At 41.9% G+C, this 13084-nt stretch overlaps 3 protein-coding genes across 3 annotated transcripts; 2 read left to right on the top strand and 1 right to left on the bottom strand.

Moving 5' to 3' along the window:
• Positions 1 to 376: 376 nt before the first annotated feature.
• LOC104215109 (lysM domain receptor-like kinase 3) lies at positions 377 to 2272 on the bottom strand. Its single transcript, XM_009764857.2, has one exon. The coding sequence runs from the start codon at positions 1857 to 1859 to the stop codon at positions 477 to 479; it is 1383 nt and encodes a 460-aa protein (XP_009763159.1). The 5' UTR covers positions 1860 to 2272; the 3' UTR covers positions 377 to 476.
• A 5696-nt stretch (positions 2273 to 7968) lies between these two features.
• LOC138871096 (uncharacterized) lies at positions 7969 to 8793 on the top strand. The gene has a single exon (XM_070148950.1). The coding sequence runs from the start codon at positions 7969 to 7971 to the stop codon at positions 8791 to 8793; it is 825 nt and encodes a 274-aa protein (XP_070005051.1).
• Positions 8794 to 11734: 2941 nt separating this feature from the next.
• Positions 11735 to 12088, top strand: LOC138871095 (uncharacterized). The gene has a single exon (XM_070148949.1). The coding sequence runs from the start codon at positions 11735 to 11737 to the stop codon at positions 12086 to 12088; it is 354 nt and encodes a 117-aa protein (XP_070005050.1).
• The last annotated feature ends 996 nt before the right edge of the window (positions 12089 to 13084 follow it).

The following is a 13084-nucleotide window of genomic DNA, read 5'->3' as shown; positions in this document are numbered from 1 at the left end:
AAACCTACGATTTCTTAAAAAGAAACCTAAAAATCGGTTCGGTACGATACGGTTCGGTCAGTTTTCGAATATCTATTGACACCCCTAATACTACTGGTACTTTTTTTTCTGTTGGAAAAGGTTCATAAATTAGTTACTTTTGCACTTTTATTTTAATAATAAAAATTACATAAGTCGACCTTATTAACAACTCTCCAGTCTTACATAACGAATGTATTCCTATCTAATTTATAACTAAAATAATGTATTAACATTCACAATATGGGTCCAGTAAAGACATTATTACTATAAAGTATTGATCTATAACTTCCTTCATTATCTAATCTAATTTTCTATTGTACCATCTAGCAGTTGCGTCACAATCATAATTGAAAAATGACAAAATAAACAGCCTAAAATATATTCTCCTTTAAAATAATTGGTGGACTTGTTACCAAATAATTCTCTAAATGAGTACAATTCACCAAACAATCAAATCATCGAGGTGCTAAGGATACGGATATTTCCGTGGGCATTTTGACCCGATCCGACCAAAATTTGGACTCTAAATACAGCTTTGATATCTTACCCGCCACGCGGCGCATGTCCGGCCTATCATCTGGCTCCACGTGTACACAGTCCAATGCCAAACGCATTACCTTCTGCGCCACCTCGACCGGGAACGAGTCGCGCAACCTCCCGTCCACCCATTTCCTCAACCGCCTCTCCACGCCTACGCCGCCGTCGTCTTCCACATCGCCTCCGCACTCAACCGCTTCCGTCGCCGTCTCTATAACGGAGATTTTCCTGTAATTTCCGGTTGCCTTGTCGTACTTGTACCTCACAGGCTCTTCGCCGGAAAATAATTCCAATAGCACAACTCCGAATGTGTACACGTCGGACTTTTGTGTTGCTACTCCCGTCAGCTGAAATTCCGGCGACATGTAACCTCTTACGCCTTCAAATTCACGAGTCTTACTCGCCCTTCGCTCCGGCGGTGAATCCGCTGACAGCTCCTCGCCGATCTCGCCGCCGCTCGTCACGACCTTACTCTCGGTTACACTGCAAAGCTCCGCCGCTCCGAAATGGCAAATCTTCGCATTAAAGGAAGGCTCTGTAACGATGATACCACTACTCTTTACATACTTGTGAACCGGTTTTATATCCAAACCAGTAGTATTATGAATATAATCAAGGCCGTGAGCTACATCGGTGGCGATTTGCATTCGAGACATCCAGGTAGAGAGAACTGTATAGCTAGGATTTTTTGGGTTTCGGAGGCAAAGGGAAAGATTACAACCGGCGACAAAATCGTAAACTAAGTAAATGTGATCGCCGGAAATCGATGCGCCGAGGAGTTTAATTATACTTCTGTAATGACTCCTGCAAATGACTGATAATTTTGCCCTTAATTCAGATTTCTCCATGGATTTCTGGATTCTTCGTTGGAAGATAATTACATCTTTGCCACGGAGTGTGCAACGCCATGACTGGGAGGAAGAGGTGGAGGAGTAACGCTTGGCGAGGAAGTTGTTGGTGGCGGCACGAATATCGGCGAAATCATAGACTTGAGGATTATCCGGCAAGGATGACCGGAAACTGGAAAGGGATGCCTGGCTGGAGACGGAGGTGGTTGCGACGGAGGTGTCGAGGCGGTATTCGGATCCCGAGTTGGAGTTGGAGTTGTAGCTGATCCGGTTGCTGCTGTTAGATGGGCCGGAGTGAGGAACTGGGGATTTTGGTGGTTGGGTAGAAGTTGCTGAAGATAGAGATTGTGGGTGTCTAGAGGAGCTTCCTTTAGGGGTTGTTGGAGAGCCAGATCTTGTAGATGGGCTTGGAATGGGCTGTGCAGCATCCACTGCCATTTTAGTTCTACACATAAAGAGGGGATGTGAACTGGGGATAGCTGAGAATTTGGTTATCGCTTATGTAGTGAAAAATCGTAGTTGGGAAAAAAAGATCATTGGAACTTTACGAGACAGAGGAACAGTAGATAATGAAAACTGAGTCACAGAATTCCTTTTAGTCTAATAAACTAAAGTTGCGGTGAGTAGGGGCTGGCTGTAAATTAGGAAGGTGGGATAGCTGCAGATGCTTTTGAGGTTAGCAGTTTGGGTTCGTATTCTTTCTGGAAAACACAGGAATAGGACATGCTTTGCTTTGGGGCCTTTGGGGGACTTGGATTGTGGTTTGGGGTTTGAAAAGGACAGGAGTTTGCCTACTCGGAAAAGACATTTCGTGTTGACCCTGGTGGGGTGTTGCGTGTTTGTTAATGTCTATTGAGCATGCTTCTTTTCTTTTAAATATTTGGTAGTTCTTTATTTACTTTTATGTAAGCAATCTCTTGTTCCACCAAAAAGATTTAGACTTTTTGTTGAACCAATTAAATAAAAGAAGTTTAGATAAATCCTAGCCAACGATAGTTTACCCTAGATCTAAGATAGAAGATAAGAGTAAGTAAACAAAGCAAGCATAAGATTTAACTATAACATTGATTAAATCTCATTATATAAGAAGAGGATGGTAATTTTCATAACATTAAACAATAATGAAGAATACATGGATGAAAAGGATCACCAATCTTTAACAAGGTAGAACCTCATACATTTGATATGATGAGACTAACGATATAAATTGAGGATCTGAGCTTCCTTGCTTCTTTCTCCTTCGTGGGGGGAGAGAGAGATGAAGATCCTTCCTCTTCTCAGAGAACATGTCTGTGTGTGGATTTGTTTCAGCCTCCTTTCTTCTTCTTCTTCCTTAGTTTATATACTAGGTCTTCTCCTTTACCTAACAGTCATTAACTGCAGTACTTAAGTCATTTGCCTATATTACAGGATGACCTTTTGAAATGTCGTAACATCCAATTCGCCGCTCAAGCGTTCTGAATACATGACCTCGGTCGTGGCCAAGGTGCGTGTCGTTATAGCGTTGTATGGATACAACTTTGGCCCAAGTAACTTTTTGTCGTCCCTTTCCACGCAGATTCTTGTCAGATTTTGACCCATATAGTTAGTTCATCCGCCTGTTGGGGTCACTTCTTGGCGAGATCAATGGGCGGACTCTGTCAATTCGAAAATTGTGAGAAATCTGAGCACTTTATGCGAGAGGCAAGCACCTCGTGGCGAGGTAGCGACGTGACATTTTCGAGAGTTGCGTCGGAACGTCACGTCAGTTCAGAATGTCATTAATACTTCTCATGCATCATTATGGTGCACGTTTTTTATGCATCGCGTCGTTTCCCTTGCCCTTTTCGTTTTCTAAATGGCGGCGTTTGGTTTTCCCTTTCGGGGCATTTATATCCCTATAAATAGGGGAGAATCTTCCATTTGACTGTTACGCTTCTTAATCGCTCAAGAGAGATTTTTGCAACTCTTCTTCTTCGCCTTCAGTTTCTCATATTTTTGTTTATGTTAGAAATTCTTGTGACCGCTACCTTTTTCCCTTATCATTCCCGTTTCTCTCAATCAAAGAAAAGATGGCTAGTGCATCTTCCAACCCTGATAGAGTTGTTGGTGCTCCGGTACGGAAAATGATGTACCCATAATCGAAGAGGGAGTGGGTCCGATGGGGGACGAGAGTTTTACGATGGTAGATGAGGTGGTTCTCCATCCAGGGAAGGCGAGGACTGATTTCAACAGCCCTGCTGGGGATGAGTCGGAACCTGTTCTCTCGATGATGGATGTTGCGGCGCTCACGGTGTTCAAATCCAAATGGGGGACTCCCAATCTCATTGAACTAGTTTCGGCGGGTCAGGACATAGTGCATATACACCTCCTGGGCTACTGCGCGTTCTACGCATATCCATTGTCATTGGATACACACTTCCCATTCCCTCGTTGGCGGTGGACTTATGCCGCTTCTACGAGGTGTTTCCGGCTTAACTCTCTCCGTACGTATACAAGCTTTTCCTTATGCTTAGCAAGTACGCGGAGCTAGCCGATCGGGGAGTTTCTCCACAACACATGCTTCATCTCTTCGCCCCTCATTTTCTTAGGGGTACGATGATTTACCTGCGCCATCGAGGAACCAAGGGTTTGGTGGTGAAGATGGATGACAAGACCAACCCCCAGTTTTGGGAGAATTTCTTCTACGTCCGAACAGAGCACGTGGTGTCGAACCCTGCGGGATTTCCTGAGGCGTGGAATTTCGCCTATAAGTCTCTCTTTCCTTTTATTATATTACATTTTTTTAACATGGCTGTTGGTCGTCTCTCTTTAGTGACCGTAGTGTTTTTTGTCTTCGCAGCCGAGAGGGTGCCTCTTCCGCAAGTTGCCAACATTCACAAATGGGTGAGCGCGAAGCGAATAGGCGCCTTTTCATGAGAGGTTTGGGCGCAAACCTTCCACTAGTAAGTTGGCTTATTTCGGCCTTAGTTGCTTTATTCTTTGCTCCGTCCTTTTCTTTACCTTATCTTTGTTTGATTGAATTTCTTGTTAGTATGTCGGAGAGGAGCGAGAAGGGCAAGGGCTCCTGCCCTTGCTTTCCGTCAACCGACTTCCTCTACCCGACCCATACCTAGAGCAACTATGGATGAGGGAGACCAAAGTTTGGTTTCTCGACGAACCGCGTCCGCGACTGAACCCGTTTGTTTGGAGGTTGCTCCTCGGTTGGAGACTCCGGTCCCCACAGTCCGTTCAACAGGTGAACCTTCTCGTGGAAGTGGCGAAAAGGCCCCGTCAAAGAGGTGGAAGATAGTGTTGGAAGGGGCATCTTTGGCTAAAACGCCCTCGAGGGGCAACCTTGTTTTGGCGGTGCCTGAAACTGGCGGTGGTGCCAGCCTGGGTATGGAGGCTATGCCCGTTGTGGGCGTGAAAGAGGCTTCTACAGAAAAGGGATAGAGTTCCAAGGCTGCCACGACTGTTCCGAGTGGCCCATCGACGTCTCGGACGGCCCCGTACCCCATCTTCGGCTGATGAGAGGTTGAAGGCATAGTGGTGGAGGATTATGAATCCTATTCTGACATCGATCCTGAGGACATGAGGATGTTCGAGAAAGGCTTTACCAAGGTCGATGTAAGGGCAGAAAGCCCTTCCCGTGTGCTCAAAATCCCGTCGAATTTTAGCCTGTTGGAGGACACGATGGATTTGGTGCCTCAATTTGACCTTCTATGCTCCGCCACTGAAAGCAGATCTCTTCGGGAGATCAGTGATTTCGGTTTGTCATGTGGTGTGGCTGGGATGGCCTTGAAGGTGAGTTTCCTATTGCTATTTTCCTTGTTTTGTGCCCTTTCATTTCGCTGATTCTTCTGTTTTTTTAGACTTACATGTTGGAGATCTAGAGTGCTCGTAGGGTTGAGACGCGGGCCGAAGTCTTTCTGAAAATGGCCGAGAAGTATCGGAGGTATCATAACAGGTGCCGTGAGATGCACGAGCAGCTTAGGGTGGGCACTAGTACTCAATCCATCAGGGAGGAGTTGGAAAAAAGGGACGAGGATCTGATGTGGTCTATCCGCAGATGCAGTGAGCTCGAGGATCTACTTAGTGCCACAGACGAGGAGATCGAGGTGGGCAAAGGGGTTGCAGCAGAATGCGAGGACTTCCCGGCGAAGGTACTGTCTTTGCGAGCCGAGCTTGAGCAGAATGCCACTAGAGTCGCCAACCTAAGTGCAGAGTGGACAGAGAAAGTGGCTGAGCTAGAAACGAATGTAGCTAATTTGGAAAGAACTGAGGGAGCTCGAATGGCGGCTTTGGTGAGGGCGGCGGCGCTGGAAGACGCTATTCGCGTCCTCAGGTCTGAGTGGGAAACTGAGAGTGAGACGACCACAGTGGGGGAATCACAACTCGAGGAGTGGATCGGTGAACTTGATTGGGTTGCTTCGAGCCTGGGAGACCAAGTTACGACTCTCGGGGCCGAGAAGGTGCAGCTGTTGGCTCAGGCCCGCCCTCAAGAATTTGCCCCTATTGATGTCCCCTACCGTTTGTACGAGCTATGGGTCCATGCTGAGGCCTAATGAGATATATATATATATATGGGTTTGTGAACTGCGGGGAGAGTTCTTGAGGCCGCTTTTGAAGATGCTCGGGTCAAGGCATGCGAGGCTCGTCTTGCCTGCAGTTATGACCCTGCGACACCAGATGCCGATGGGGGTGCTGAGATCGACGATGGGCTTCCTTACGATGATGAAAATGCTGGAGAAGATGATGGTGGAGATGAGGCCGAGTGAAATTTTTATAGCTTTCTGTACTTTTTTTGTTCTTTTGTTGTTGCCGGGTGGGCCCCACCCCTTTTTGGCCCTTTGTAAGATATCTTTTCTTTGAATGAAATGGTCGGTTTGTCTTCGTTCGTATGTTTTTTGGCTTTTCCTTCTCGTTTCCCTTTCGAATTTCTTTGATTTTCTCGCAATAAGTCCCTGAGTTTTGGTAGTTGATCCGAGTAGGATCGAATTCGATTCGCTAATTTGAACTCGACTTTGTTAACCCGAGCAGGGTCGAATCTCGTCTTGCAAATTTTGAGCGAAGCCAATTTGGATTTGTTAATTCGATCGAGGTCGAGTTTTATCATACCAGTTTTGAGCGAAGTCACTTTTGACTTGTTAGTTCGAGCGAGATCAGACTTTATCTCGCCAACTTGGGCGAGGTCACTTTGGACTTGTTAATTCGAGCGAGGTCGAATTTTGTCTCGCCAACTAGGGCGAGGTTAGTTTTGACTCGTTAGTTCGAGCGAGATCGAATTTCACTTTTGCTTGGCAATGGCCGGGGAACGCATGGGTATGAATTCAAATAAGGTCGAATTGTGACCCGTGATGAGTTCGATTGAGATCGAACATCGATTTGTTAATGACCAACACGGGGATGATCAAGCTATTGATGAAGCATTGAAGCAATTAATCGCAGAATAGGTCAACAATGCTTTTCAAGCTTTTGTTAGTGGGTTGCCAACTGTACCACCAACTCAACCTCCGAATAACACCGCGACCATAGAAAATCCACGCTCGGGACTCGCCAATTCGGGGAGTGGAGGAACTCCCAGCGAATCTCGTGATGGAAGGCCAGGTATTCCAATTAATTCTGATTTACGAAATTTAGTACTAACTCTGTAGAAACAAATCAAGGAGCAGAACGATCGCATAGAGCATATACCTGGTGTTCCGCCCATAATCAAAAGGGTGGATATGGATAAATATTCTCAATAACCCTGGAAGCCAAGTGCCGCTCCTTTGCCTATTCCAAAAAAGTTTAAAATGCCCGATATCCCAAAGTATGATGGGACAACCGATCCACAAGATCATGTAACTACATTTACAACTAGCGTGAAAGGTAACGACTTGACCAAGCAAAAGATTGAGTCAGTGCTGGTCAAAAAATTCAGTGAAACACTCACAAAGAGAGCACTAACATGGTATTCTCTTTTACTTGAAAATTTTATTAATTTTTTTGCTGAGCTTACAGATTCATTTATACAAGAACAATCGGGAGCTCAAAAAGTTGAAAAGTGGATGGAAGACATCTTCAAAATAAAACAAGGAGATACAGAGCTACTCAGGGAATTCGTGGATAGATTCCAGCGTGAAAGAATGATGTTACCACGTGTACCTAACAATTGCGTGGCTATGGCATTTGCAAGTAGCCTAAATGAAAAAAGCTCTGAAGCCATGAAGAGACTCAAAGAAAGCTTACGAGAATTCCCTGCAACAACTTGGAATGATGTTTGTGGATGGAAGAAGATACTATCACTTAATCACGGGGAGATGAAAGAGTAAGTTCGAGGCGACCAGAAACTGAAAAAAGGTCCGGTAAGAACAGGTACGAACCTTAAATGGGACCAACACGAAGGGATTCACGTTCTAAACAAGAAAACCCGAGGTACAGTTCCAGATCAAGGGACAGAGACGTGGGCTCGTCATCTAAATTTGAAAAGGAGCGAGACACACAGGACAACGATAAAAGTTCAAAATCGAAGATTGGTGGTTACAGTTTCAACGTCAGCACGTTTGAGTTGGTAGATATTTTAAGAAGCATGGGAGATAAGGTGTGGTAGCCAAAAGAAATGAGATCAAACCCAAATAGAAGAAACCCTGATTTCTGGTGCGAGTTTCATATTGATCACGGTCACAAAACAACAGACTGCAGATTGCTACAAGGTGAAGTAGAGCAATTATTAAAACTAGGCTACTTAACCTATTTGTTTAGTGAGAAGGGTAAGCAAGCATTTATGAAGAATAGACAAGTGCCACCAAAACCTCCGTCACCTAAAAGAATGGTTAATATCATAAGCGGAGGGGAGGAGGTCAATGGTGTGACATATACGGCTGCAAAAAAGGTGTCAAAAATCACAATTACCCACAGAAAGCGAGTTCGCCAAGTTTTAGAAGAAGATTGTATAACATTTGATGATGCAGACGCAGATGGTGTGTTGATCCCACACAATGATGCACTGGTAATATCTTTACTTGTACATGATACTAATGTAAAACGAGTTTTGATTGATCCAGGTAGCTCTGTAAATATCATTCTTTTAAGAGTGGTAAACGAGATGCAAGCTGATGGCAAATTTCTACCTAAAGAACGTACCTTATCTGGATTTGACAATTCAAGCGTTGTTACAAAAGGAGAGATAATACTCACCACATTCGCAAAAGGAGTAGTCAAAGACACGAAATTTCAAGTAATAGATATAGACATGGCATACAATATGATCCTCGGCAGACCTTGGATTCACGAGACCGATGTTGCTCCTTCTACTTTACATCACGTTATTAAATTCCCTTCGCAATGGGGAATTAGGAAAATCCGTGGTGATGAACAAAATTCTAGAAGTATCAATTCAGTGGTAGATTCAAGCATACAAAATAACGTTGCAGATGTGAAATAGAAATTACGGAATTCAATTGAGGGTTTAACAACTCAAACCTCAACCGAAGATGGACAAACGGATGTAGACTCAAGGCCTGATACTATTCAAGAGCCAGAAGAGAACGAAAACATCAAAACAACAATTGAGGAACTCGAAGCTGTGGTGTTGTTTATACATTGGCCAGACAGAAAAGTTTACATCGGAACCAACCTGAGCCCAGATATGAAAGGTAAGTTAATTGAATTCTTAAAAACTAACGCAGATTGCTTTGCTTGGTCGCATTCAGATATGACAGGTATGCCCTTGGAGGTGATGACCCATAAGCTGAATGAAGATCCATCATACCCACCTGTCAAACAAAAGAAAAGAAAGCAAGGATCCTTCAAAAATCAGGTGATTTAGGATGAGGTACAAAAGCTTTTAAAAATCGGGTTTATCTGAGAGGTATACCATCCTAATTGGCTAGCAAATATTGTAGTGGTACCCAAAATAAATGGTAAGTGGCGAGTTTGTGTAGACTATACTGACATGAATAAAGCTTGACCTAAATATTCTTTTCCTTTTACCGCATATAGATCAACTAATTGATGCTACTGCAGGACATGAATTGTTAAGTTTTTTAGATGCCTACTTAGGATATAATCAAATAAAATTGGATCATTTAGATGAGGAAAAAACTTCCTTTATTATAAATAGGGGGACTTATTATTTTAAAGTCATGCCTTTCAGTCTAAAGAATGCTCGAGCCACGTACCAGAGATTAGTAACGAAGATGTTTCAGGAACATCTGGGAAAAATCATGGAAGTCTACATTGATGGCATGTTAGTCAAGTCAACACAGGCGAGGGATCACATCCAACATTTGTCAGATACATTTCAAATTCTTCGCAAATTCAATATGAAGTTAAATCCCGAAAAGTGTGCATTTGGCGTGTCTTCAGGTAAGTTCTTAGGTTTTCTTGTTTCTAACTGAGGAATTGAAGTAAATTCAGCGCAGATTAAAGCCATTAAAGAAATACCAGATATACTCACAAGCAAAAAAGAGGTGCAGAGATTGACAGGTAGTGTAGCGGCATTAGGGAGGTTTATTTCTAAATACTCAGAGAAAAGTTTTAAGTTCTTTTCAGTATTGAAAAAGTAAAGTCAATTTGACTAGACTGAGGAATGCCAACAAACGCTCAAGAATCTAAAAGCATACTTGTCATACCCACCATTTCTAGCTAAACCAAAGGACGGAGAAAGGCTACTCATCTATCTCGTTGTTTCAGAAGTGACGGTAAGTGCCGTTTTAGTTCGGGAAGATAAAGGTAAACAATCTCCAATTTATTATGTTAGTAAGTCCTTATTGGATGCTGAAACTCGATATCCTCATTTAGAAAAACTTGCTTTAGCATTAATAATGGCATCTAGAAAATTAAGGTCTTATTTTCAATGTCACCCTATCTCTGTAGTGACCTCCTACCCCTTATGAAATATATTGCATAAGCAAGAATTATCAGGTAGATTAGCCAAATGGGCTATAGAGCTAAGTGAATAGGATATCACATATCAACCTAGAAATGCGATATAATCATAGGTTTTAGTAGATTTCGTGGAAGATTTCAGCCCAAGGATGGTAACAGAAGCAGAAAAGGAACTGCATGTATTTAACGGGTCTAATCTAGGTACTTGGACCCTATTTACTGATGGCTCCTCAAATGTTAAAGGAGCGAGATTAGGCATTGTTCTAATCCCACCTTCGGGAGAAACTATAAGGCGAGCCATAAAGTGTCATCCTATTACTAACAATGAAGCAAAATATAAAACCGTGATTGCAGGTCTAGAATTGGTACGAGAGCTCGGAATAGAGCAGGTTATAATCAAAAGTGACTCGCAGCTTGTAGTTAATCAAATGCAGGGGACTTATATAGCTAGAGAAGAGAGGATGCAACAATATTTGGAAAAGGCACGAGATTGATCAGGCAATTCCAATCTTGGAAAATCGTGCAAAAACAAGGGAAGAAAATGTTGAAGCAGACGTGTTGGCTAATCTTGCATCCGCTGCAGAGGTGACAAATGAAGAAAATGCTTCTGTAATACATTTGTTTCATTTGGCACTCGATCAAGACAAAAATGAGGTAAAATTTAATAATTTAACCTGGGATTGGAGAAACGAGATCGTTAATTTTTTTGTAGTACAGGATCCTACCTGAAGATAAGAAAAAAGCTCAAGCACTTCGACGAAAAGCTGCCCATTATTGTTTGGATCGAGGCAACTTATAACGAAAGATGTTTGGTGGACCTTTAGAAAGGTGTCTCGGACCTTCTCAAACAGAGTATGTGATGAGAGAAGTACATGAATGACACTGCGGAAATCACGCAAGAGGAAGATCTTTGGTAAAAACCCTAATTTGAGCAGGGTATTATTGGCCTAAAATGGAAGAAGAGGTAGAAAGCTTTGTGGCCAAATGTGACGAATGCCAAAGATATGGTAACAGTATGCATCTCCCAGCGGACTTATTACATCCAGTTATTACACATTGCCTTTTATGAAGTGCAGGATGGATATTGTAGATCCACTATCACAAGCCAAAGGAAAGGTACGATTTTTACTAGTACTAACTGATTATTTTACTAAGTGGGTAGAAGCAGGTGCCTTCAAACAGGTAAGAGAAAAAGAAGTCAGGGACTTCATTTGGCGAAACATCATATTCCGATTTGGAGTTCCAAAAGAAATTGTATGTGATAACGTCCCGCAATTCATAGGCGCAAAAATCACAGAATTCTTTCAAAGTTGGCAGATTAAAAGGATAACTTTAACACCTTATCATCATGTGGCCAATGGACAAGCTGAATCAACAAACAAGGTTAATATTAATAACCTAAAAAAGAACTAGAGGAGTCAAAAAGAAAATGGTCATAAGTGTTACCAGGAGTCTTATGGGCTTACCGAACAACAGCAAAAACAAGTACGGGAGAGATGCCATTCTCACTTGTGTATGGTGATGAGGCCTTAATTCTAGTTGAAATAGGTGAACCAAGTACGAGATACACCCAAGCGGCCGAAGAGTTAAATGAGGAAGAGATGCGAATAAATCTCGATTTGATTGAAGAAAGGAGAGAAACAACCTTGATAAGGATGGCAGCGCAGAAGCAAATTATTGAGCAATATTACAATCGGAAAGCTCATGTTAGGTACTTCAAGATTGGGGACTTCGTACTCAAGAAAGTTTTTCAATCAACGAGAGCAGCCAATGCAGGAAAGTTAAACCCAAATTGGGAAGGACCTTACAAGATTCGAGGTATTGTAGGAAATGGTGCATATGAGTTATAAACAATGGACGGTAAAGTACTCCCATCAAATTGGAATGTTGTTCATTTGAAGAAGTATTACTTCTATAAGGAAAAACCCCCCGGTCAAGTATCGATTATCCAAGGTTTAAATTTATTCTTTTTTAATTGTACTAACCATTTAGATCATAGGCACAAAGCTAGCCCACACCAAATGATGATGTTAGACCTAAAAGACATGCGGGATGCAAAATCATCCTCGGTCTGGGTTACAACTTTTATGATGGAAATAAAAAGGGTTAAGCATTCATCATCTAAAATTGTACATCCGAGTCCAGTATGTTTTTCCTTTTCAGGAAATGGACCACATGGAAAGAATAATCAAGTGCTCGAGATTTCTTACTTCAAAGCTCTAACACTTGGGGAACTATATATATATATATATATATATATATATATATATATATGAAAGGTGAAGAAGACTAGAAAGTCAGAATTTGAGTCAAGCTTGAAGCAATCTACCCAATAAATTGAAAGTTAAGAGCGAGCAAATTAAGAGCCAAAAATTCAAGCCTGATTCGAAAACCTATGATAAAGAATACACTCGCAAATGTAAATTACAAAATATTATGAGTATCTAGGTTTAATGCAATATTTAGTTGTGAGTTGCAAGATATAACCTTGAATCTTGTAAAATCTGTTATAAAGAAAATAGTTATGAAAGAGTTGTAGATGTTATTCGAATACATGTAAAGTATACAGTTTGAAAGTTCAAGAATACAAAACTGCTTCAAATTATTCTAAGAAATATGTATGTTCTTACTTCTTCTTTCGTATGTTTACACCAATATGAAGTTGAGACGTCTTCTTCATTAAGTGTCGTATATAAAAGGGTCCTTTTTTATAATTCGTGCTTATTCAAAAGGGTCACAAATCACTAAAGCATTTTTAATTCAAAGTTAAATAACAAAGGGTAAAATAAAAACCCAAACAGGCGGAGATTAAAGCCCAAAACTTATAAATTATAAATATAAGACAA

Source organism: Nicotiana sylvestris, chromosome 6, assembly GCF_000393655.2.
Source record: "Nicotiana sylvestris chromosome 6, ASM39365v2, whole genome shotgun sequence".
NCBI classification, from domain to species: Eukaryota; Viridiplantae; Streptophyta; class Magnoliopsida; order Solanales; family Solanaceae; genus Nicotiana; species Nicotiana sylvestris.
Note: the sequence above shows the minus strand (reverse complement) of the source record. Positions and strands in the feature narration are given on the sequence as shown.